Here is a 9,867-nt window from a genome sequence, read left to right as displayed (position 1 = left end):
TGAGCTCTATAAATATATGATACAATAGAGCAACGACCTTCAGAATTGGGAGCGATTGTGAGTGGGAACCAGTAAGATGCCCGTCGTTATAGAAAGGAAACTGGGCGAGGCATCTCGGGCTGCTGAAGCTTGTTTTGTGGATGCGCTGACTTAGGGCATCGCGTTGATGTTCATTGAAATAATTAGAGGATATGAAGAGGAAGAGAGAATCATGCAATATAAAAGCTGGGGCTTCATCGGAGAAAGGAACTGGGTAAGTGGGATTTGAAGAGAAACTGAAAATTTGTCAGAGGAAGAAGCTAAAGCTGAGAGATAAGTTTTCCATTAGCAGTGGTTCCCAATTAAAGAGCGGCATGCGTACCACGTGTAGTGCATGAACACTTCTCAGGTCATAAACGACTTTCAGTCGCATATTTTTAACATAAGATTATTTGCAAATATTATTACAGATGTCATATGCCACCCACCTGCTACCAACAGGCAACCGTGAAATTGAAACAGTTCTTTCCTTTAATTCGTTAATAATTAGCTTCAAAATTTAAATGTAACCCATACTTTTCAATAACCAAAACTCTTTTGCAGTATTAATTGGTAGGCTTGGTGGTCCACCACAACTGCACAAGATCTGCAAGTGGTACTCGGTTACAAAAAGTTTGGGGTGCATTGCAGTATGAAAACGATGTGAAATGAATGCGGGAATTGTTCTCACTCGAGATTAATAGAGAAAGAAGCAAAAGCATTCAGATTTAGTACAATGCCAAACGAAGAGATCAAAGGTAGGAAAAACGAACGCATCAAATAAATGTAAAAAAAAAACTTGCTTAACTTCCATATTTTCCTTTCTGCTCGTGTTTTACAAGTTGTTGTACCAAGCAAATGTACCAAGCAGCATGCAGAGTAAATTCTTGTTCTTGCCCAAACGAGTAAAGCTCGTTTGGAAAACAGTGTGATTAGTATATTATCGACAAACGATCATTTTGCCAAAATTTTGTTGCAAAAGAGTAGAGACTTTTCATCGCTGTTGCGGAGCTCAGGTCGACAAACACCTGAGGCACACCAAATGTTCTCTTACTCAGCAGTGACAACATCAAATTCAACAGGAAAATCATTTGACAGCTGGTACTCGTTTATAACTTTAAAATTGTACGTTCGATAAAATCTGCGCATGGGATACCCATAATCTTAAAAAAAAATAACATAAAATTACTAAACGCTGGAGTGCATCATGATGGCAAATCGCACGTAATTTAGAAGTTAGTGTGTGCTGTGAATAAGCCACAAATGACTTGTCTTATAGCATGGAATTACAGTGCCCGATTGCATAGGTTTAGGTCAATGTTTTTCACTCTGAACTTCACTTTCTCGAAAGATAATCAAACCATTTAAGGATTGCGTTATTTCCTAATGACGCTATGGCAAGACGTGTACTCGATGCACACTCTTATACCGAGTTCGTGACTAAGATAACAAGTATAATGAAATGAAAATCATGCGAGAACAATCAAAGACGTCCATTAAAGTGCAATATATTGTTTTAATTTCCATGCGCCGTGCCCTTTGCTTGTCAATATATTACCACCAACAACGGAAACCTAAAAATTGTTAAAATGTGCGAATGAAATCGATGGGAGTTTGTCCAGTGCACATGACAGTTTTAGCGTTTCAGTAATAACTTTCATGCAACATCATGGAACATTTCATGTTACATCAATATTCGAAATATGCCATATTATCAGGAGATATATGGTGGGCATAGATTATGTACTCAACAATATTTCTCTTCTATTCGCAGGAGATTGTTGAGAAAATAAATTGTACCCAAATTTAGTGTTTAGTGATTAGCAAGAGAGTGAGCACTCGCATGCTAAAATCGCATCTAATAATTTCACAACGTCTTCGCATCTAATTGGAAACGTTTTCGCACCGAACGTTTTTCACATCTAACAATTTCCTAGAAAATATTCCCGAAAGTTCATTACCTGCAGGAACCGTGAATGGAATATCAAACATTTTCCAATGGCCTAAAAGCAGCCCTTGATAAAATGTGAAGCAGTTTTGTGAAATTTCATTTTCATTCTGTTTGACCATGAAACTGCCTCCGTAAACCTAACCTTGTTCCCGCTAGAAAAGGAATGCGCGTCTGAGCGTTGCTAAAATCGGCCAGAATTTGGTCTAGCAAAAGAAAGGAGTGATACGCGAGGCTTTCAATATCTACGCACCAGTGACTGTTCTGTTTTCAAACCGTCCGAATTTTTTGAAAACATGCAAAACTCAAAATTGGTTATTCATTAAAAACACCTGCTCACAACATTGAATTTCACAAATTACAAGTAATCTGCAGTTATTTTTTAAAATCTCGTTATCCACATTCCTAAAAAAAATTTCTCGCAAGAGTATCCATGAATGTAAACCCTTTTTAGCGCATTTTCTCATTTATGGAAAAAAATGCACTGTTGTGCTCGCCATGTCCGTCTGTCTGTCTGTCCGTCCGTGACCTCAAGTTTTCGTCGACGAGAAAATGCGCTCTCTGTCACTCACTGCAGTGAGTACTGAGTTATATTTTTTTAATCCGGTACTGAATGTCACTGAGACTGAGTGAACGTCCATGCACTTTTACGTTGACGGCACATAACTTGGCAGTATTTTTTTACTCCAAGTACGTTGTTATACTACCAGGCAAGTGACGCTGAAACAACGTTTAATCAATGTATGTTCAACCAAACAACGTTTATTACAAAGTTGATTCAACGGCGCTTTCCTGATAGGTATCTATTTTTGACTGCAATGTTAAGATTACAGTTGATTCAATAGCTTTCTCGATCGTAGCATGAATGATTCCCTGCAATATGAGCTTTATTAATTATAACGTACTTCATTAAAATGGGGCTCCATGAATAGTTTTAGGGAGATTTGAACATCTTGTTCATCTAGATATTTGGAAATTATTTTTCGCTTTTATTTTATATAGATGACTGAATTAAAACATAGAAACTAACTTCGAAGAGGTTTGCTCGGTCGAAAATATGGATAAATTTAGCTCAGGGAAATCTACAATTATTTTGATTGGTATAACTTCTTATTTAGCGTACACGTTATATTTCTGCAGTCAATTACTTTCAAGTTCACGCGTAGTTATAGAAATAGTTTGTTTTACAGGGCTACACCTTTCTTCAATTTAAACTACGAGGATATGAACAATAACGCGAACTGCATCGACTAATGTCGCATGCGATGATCGAAACGTTGTCCGGCCTGTACAACAGGAATTATTTTCTTTTCTTTCCTATTAAGTTCTCTTTGTGTGTATTTTATATTCATGCACCTATAGTGGCAACACTCTAGGAACCCTTCATTAGCCGCTGTATCTTGCACGTCAATTATTCCTGATCTCGGCACACGTGACGACTAGGTTATTTGGTAGTATGTTCGTTCCACTATTCAAATTTACAACTTTGGACTATTACTTCAGCATTATCATGACTTTGTTATTTGTATATTCAAATTTACGTTCATTTACTTGGTCATTTGTTTTACATGCAGATGTCACTCAAATCGTTGGTAATCGTTGACGTATAGAGTTCTGCAGACTCTATACGTCAAATTTTCAACTACTTCTGGTAGCAAAATGTGATGTAGGGAGTCAGTCCAAAATAGGATCAATGCGATAACTGTATGGTCAACAAGTACTGCTGCTACTAAATTGATTTGCACTGTCATGAGCCAAGTTGAGATACAAATCGGTGAGGCTCCGAGTGGTACATTGTAATTTTAAATTCAATTCTTATTAGCTGTCTGGGTGGAGGATCCTTTGTCGCCACATATTGAGGATCTTCAAGGCGACGGCTGTAAACATAGGACTGCTTGTGGTTGCCATGGTGACAGTTTTAGCCGGCGTATTAATGTGAGCGTGGATTGCAAAGTTGAAGACTAACTGGTGAATGAATACTTTTGCGACAGGTATGGGGGGGAGATGTTCACAAGCAGTATCGGCAGCGTATAACCTCTCACGTGTATCCTCTATAACATGTATGCTTCATCCTTATGTTAACCGGTGTGGTTGTTACTAAAGCTGCACAATACCAGTTGCAACTTATAAGTAAAGCTGTTTGAGAGAAAAACTTTGGATAAGCCTAAAACTTATTTTCAGAAGAGGAAGCTTTACAGAGCTGCATAAAGTCAGGTCTCTGTTTAGAATTTAGATAATACGAGGCTGTAAAAAATTTCGCAATGATTACGTAGGGAAATTTAGTTTCATTATTTTTAATGAGTTTCGCTCAGTAAATGCTGCACAGAGATGGAGGCAAGACGAACTAATTCAGATTAAAAGGAAGTCCTGAAGCCTAACACCAAGCTGTATGATTCAGATTATGATCGAAAAGCAATTTGGTTGCGAAAGAACTATTTGTTCATTATTTCACTTGATGCGTTTGACTTATTAAATACCCGGAAGAAAACTTGAACATTCAGAAAATGTATACGTTTAAACTCATAAGTTTCCTTCTTAGATTTGAAATGAGTTCATGAAAAAAATCCAGCTTGAATAATAGTTTATTAAATGTTTTCATTAGGACAAAATCATGATGTCGCATAATCCGAGCATATTCCGAATGAACTGCCATTCAAATAACGAAGCTTATAAATATATCAGGTTAATCAGCAAGCATCAATCAATTACCTGATTAAGTACTTCAACTCTACATTTAATTCAACTTAACTATAGATAACTTAATACTTCCGTCATCACCAATGCCTCTCAAGTTATTCAGTGATTTTACAGTTCGCATTTACGTTTTAGCGATGCCCAACTCCTTTAAATTTATTCAGCTACCTGTTTTATAAATTGTGAGTCATGCTAATCTTCTCACAAGAACAATGAGGAAGAAAAATATTTCACTTGGGGAATTAAAAATGTGAATGCTGACAACTTTTGCGAAACTCGTTTGTGATAACCCAAGTTTGGCGCATCCCCATGATTAATAGTGATGAGTAGTTTACGAATTTCACTGTGAGAGCGGGACTCAGTGAGCGGGACACTCAGAAAAATAAGTGTCGAAATTATAAATATCCATATTGACGAAATATTGACTCGCATTCTTGCCCACAGCACAAGCTGAGAGTGGACGTACTTCTGATACGCGCTCAATTAGCCGGTGTAAAATGGGTCCGGATTACCCACAAAAGTTCAAAAAGTGCCCACAAAATTGGATTATTAAATTAATTACCCAGTAATTTCATTATTTACCAACACATGTTTAAAAGTCATACTAGTTTCTCTGAATTAAAAATTAAAAAACAAAGTCAAAGCACTACAGTTTCAGATTTTCTAATAAAACTTGTTCATTTTTATTGAGGAATAGCCTTGCTCTCTCACATGTTTCCGGATGATAGCAGCTCAATATTTATTATTAGGTATCGGGTGTGCAATGTGCATTATTCGAAATAGAGAAACTCGAGAATTCTAAGCATGCTTGCATATCATGAATTGGAAAATTTTACAATTGATTTTTGAGAATTGATATAGCAAGGTGATATAGTCATTAATTATGCCGAATTTTGGCATACACAATTCGAATTATTTTTTCTTCCAAGACAGACTTCGCCAATTCGGACTTGGCGTAAAGCTTGGTGGAATGAAACTACCGTTCGTCACCAGTTTAAGATTCATTTTGCGTTCGGTAGGACCTCCTAGCATGCCATAATCCGTGTAAATTGTTTCCACCTTATTCCCCAGGTTTCCATTTGCCATTGATAACTGATAGAAACTATTATATAGCGATGGCATCGGCCCCAAAGGCTGTACCGGAGCCTCAACGAGCCATTGGTTCCATAATTCTGGCTTTCCATCTAGGGGACCACCCGCCATCAGGTATGGGCTTGGAGGTGGCTGGGTCATGGTTGGTCGTTGAGTTGTTGTTGTTGATTGAGTAGTGGTAGTCGTTGGTTGAGTTGTGGTTGTTGGTGGTTGAGTTATGGTAGTAGGAGCTTGAGTCGTCGTATACTGTATATTGTTAAGGTAGTATGGGTTCTGTGCTGCTAAAGCCAACCATTGGAACCATCCGGGGGGAGGCAGCGCTGGAAGTGGTGGTGGTGGTGGAGTTGTCGTTGGGGGTGGTGGTGTAGGAGGCTCACCGAAGAAAGCTCTATGAAGTCCACCAATGATGCCTCCCTTCGTCAGATCAAGGTTGATGGCAAAGAATGCACGCCCAGATACTGAAATATACACGAACGCTTGTGAGAGGCTGATATACGTACTAAAGAAAACAAAATTGTTATGAAGCAAACAAGCGTTTATGACCAAATACCATATAATGTAATGTTGAATATTGCGTAAAATAAGGATCGTTTAACATGGGAAAATAAATAAATATCTTCAACATTAGTTACCTTGCCTTATTCAATGGTTGAGAATTAAATTGATTAATTTAATTTAAAATTGATAGAATTCCTATTGATCACAGGAGTTGATTTCAAGAGAAGCTCTCACCTCGCGTAGGCGAGTCCGCGGTGATCATGAGGCCGCAGACGACCAGCCAACAGTGCTGAAGGGAATCAGGAGAATTTTAATTAATAAATATTTGTATGCGTTTATAAAAGCCAATTTGGGCCGATTTAAGCACATTTTAATTGCTAGTCTTTAATTGAGCTTTAGCAGTACTCAGGTAAGAAAGGAGCACCACATATTTACGTTCACTTATCTGTTTCTGAAATAATTACTATTGAAATTTAATGAGGAGACCGATTTCACCCGAAGTATGCTACGTAGAATACTAAATATTTTTTAAACGAAATTTAATTCACGTAAGTTCGTGAATGATTTTTTCACGGAACTCGATAAATACCCGTCGCCAAGCTTACCAAATTCATGTTGATCACTTTGACTATGAAGGTTACTTCTGAGGCGATGCAGCGACTTTACTTTGATACTGAAAAATATATAATAGAACGGCTGATAAATAAACTTATATCATGCAAGTCTTTATAATTATCACACGACGATCTACGATCTACCCGTTTGCGTAGATTTGACAGACTCGGTGTACGTACGAACCGTAATATGCGTACAGTATCCATGGACGCAGCTCAACCAAGGTATTAATTAACAGTTGCTAAGAGTAATATTCTAGGGGCTTGCAGGACTGGGAGCTGTTCTATCAAAACTCACTAGAGTTCGGTCAGTTGTAAGATACCGATTAATTATTATTATTTATTGTCGATTTATCGTCTGTCATTGATGGATTTAGATCTAAAAGCCGTCAGTGATTGACTGTCCTCTCCGCAGCCGCCACTAGGCGGGGTTATACTTTATCTATACTTTGTTTCGTTTTCTATTCAATTTCAATTGTCTGTTTTCGAGACTATGGCAAATCATTATTAATTTGCATTTATCTGAGTAATTTTTCTTACTAGTCAACCTGTGTGATTGTGGTCTAGTAAATTAATAATCTTAATAATAATTAAGAAAACAAAGTCCTGTCGCCAAAAGCCTATATATGTCTGAAGTACTACTATATATGAATGGCTTGGAATGAAAAAATCAGGATTACATTGATATATAACATAAATTCGACAGCCAAATGAAAAATGGAAGCGAATAAGTTGATATGTTAATAGCAAAGCACAGTACCGCTGATACAGCGGTTTATCAGCGCAGTAGGGCGGCAGTACACCTGTCTTGACGTCGAGAGCGGCAGCATAGCCAAAGCGGTTTCCAGATCAGGCCATACTATCATAAATAGTTTTTGGTACATCGCTCAATCAGCCAATCACTGGCGGCTTTCCAAGCTACTTCTGCCAATAAAAGAAAATAAATCTAGGGCTATATGTACGGAGGCCACTGCGAGTTTAAGTACAACCCTGCAGTGCTCTGCGGCTCTCGAGCCTCGATCTTCTGCAGCCCTCATGTTGACGACAATACCACATTATTCCTGAGACAGAGTGTTTTACGAGCTCGACGAACTTTAATTTCAGTCTTAACGAAGTGAATGACGCTGAAAAAGTCTCTTGCACAATTCAAAACGAAATTCCGTAAGCGAAAACAGACTCGTATAATAAATAGTTCCCAGATTTCATTTTTCGAATTGTTTTTCTGAATATTTTAGTACATAACTGCAAATTTAGGCTTAACGTTAAAAATCATTAGACCTCATGACGTCGTAATTTCTTTGCGCTTAACTCAGCCCATCAAGTTGATCGTTTGGTAACAAAATATCCAAACAATTTTACTCGAACTCTTAACTTTACAAATGTATAAAGATGGAAATACTAAATGGCAGCATATTAAAACCATATTATCATCACATGTTCCGAATACATGAAAAACTTATTAAGTGAATTTTCACAGACTCCTATGTGTGTTTTCAACATATAAAAAATTTTAGCAGTTAAGAAATTATTTATCGAATTTGCAAATGACTGCAAATTAAATCCTCATGTCAATCATCGAGAAAAATATTTTCTCCTTTATAAGGCATTAAAACAAGCCGGCACATACTTTCCATAATATCATGTCCTCGTACAACCTCCACTAAAGCAAAGTGCCGTTTAACCATTTTTGTATTTCATGGAGAACAGAATACAAGATGAATTTCCAACAATCATGGCGCCACTTCATCTTACTTTATTATGCATCTTTTCTGTGACCGCAGTTACGTGAAAAAAAAATCGGAACCCAAGCTAAGCTCCAATAAGGACATTGGCGCGTGCAGTGTGAGGCTAAGCATGGTTGAACTATATTAGTTCAACCATGGGGCTAAGTATCATCCATCATTTTGGGATCATGGTGAACAAATATAATACAATTGTATTGTTGTATAAACCAATTTTACTTGTATATTGCATAACTAGATAATAATTGTGTATAGTATAAACACTTGTGAGAAATATTTAAACTATATTTCAGACAAAAATAAGTAAGGCAAATAAAAATTTAATTTTTGTTAATTCAGCAAGCGGCCCTAATTTCTAATCAAACTTAATTATGTGTGCAATTATATCGCAAAACGAAATGTGTTCCGTTAAATAAATACTATTCCTGTTAGTATATTCATTTATCATTTCATTTTTGCTCATGAACATATTCTACTAAGAAAATTGAAAGCAAACTTTATCGAAAGAGAAAACCGCATTTAATTGGAACATGATATTTAATTTGGATTTAATTGGAACATCGTGATATTTGAATGCAAATAATCAATTTACTCCACGTTACTATCAAACAGAACGAGCATATGTGCGCTCTGCACAATCTTTTTTGTCACTAAAATTTCGACAAGAATGTTTAGAAAATATTTAACAATTGTGCACATATTTTTCAGACTGCAGTTAATTTATTCACGTTAATCAACAAATCTGCACCAGAAGAGGTCGAACAATGAACCGAGTTCAGTTCTTGGTGAACAACATTAATTTTCGTGCAGTGAATGCTCAAGACTGAAGAAGCTATACGGCGCTGCCGGTTACAACGTAGCGAATGCACGCCTGAGTGAAGCAACAGTCCAGCGCGCCTATAGCGGGGCGATCTGTTGAACAACATCGAAGCATCGTTGGTCAACCGTGCGTGTGTTGCCAACCCTTCTGCATAACATCAGCATACCGAATACAATTAGTTTCATGAAAAAGATCTTATCGAAAGTAGGAATTATTACTATTCAATTTCATAATGAATATAATGTCTAATTTAATGTAACTTTATATTTGATGTTGCATATAATTAAATAATGTTTGGTAATTAACGAATATCATTCTTTAGTGATGGAATTTGAGGTACGCTGGTGGTGATGAACGATTATGTTTTCTGCAGTGGATCTTCGGCAAAAATTACCTACTTCGTAAAATATCGTTTTATTTTTGGGAAAAATAATGAAACAA

General features: G+C 36.9%; 1 protein-coding gene across 1 annotated transcript; it reads right to left on the bottom strand.

The window, feature by feature from the left end:
• Positions 1–4,541: 4,541 nt before the first annotated feature.
• Positions 4,542–6,925, bottom strand: LOC108681130 (splicing factor 1). The gene is made up of 3 exons (XM_018170123.2): positions 6,856–6,925; positions 6,485–6,539; positions 4,542–6,210 (listed from the first exon to the last, which is right to left on the bottom strand). The coding sequence occupies exons 1-3, from the start codon at positions 6,862–6,864 to the stop codon at positions 5,573–5,575; spliced, it is 702 nt and encodes a 233-aa protein (XP_018025612.1). The 5' UTR covers positions 6,865–6,925; the 3' UTR covers positions 4,542–5,572.
• Between the last annotated feature and the right edge of the window lie 2,942 nt (positions 6,926–9,867).

Source organism: Hyalella azteca, unplaced genomic scaffold (genome assembly GCF_000764305.2).
Source record: "Hyalella azteca isolate HAZT.00-mixed unplaced genomic scaffold, Hazt_2.0.2 contig5366, whole genome shotgun sequence".
Taxonomy (NCBI): Eukaryota; Metazoa; Arthropoda; class Malacostraca; order Amphipoda; family Hyalellidae; genus Hyalella; species Hyalella azteca.
This window is presented reverse-complemented; position numbering and strand designations above follow the sequence as displayed.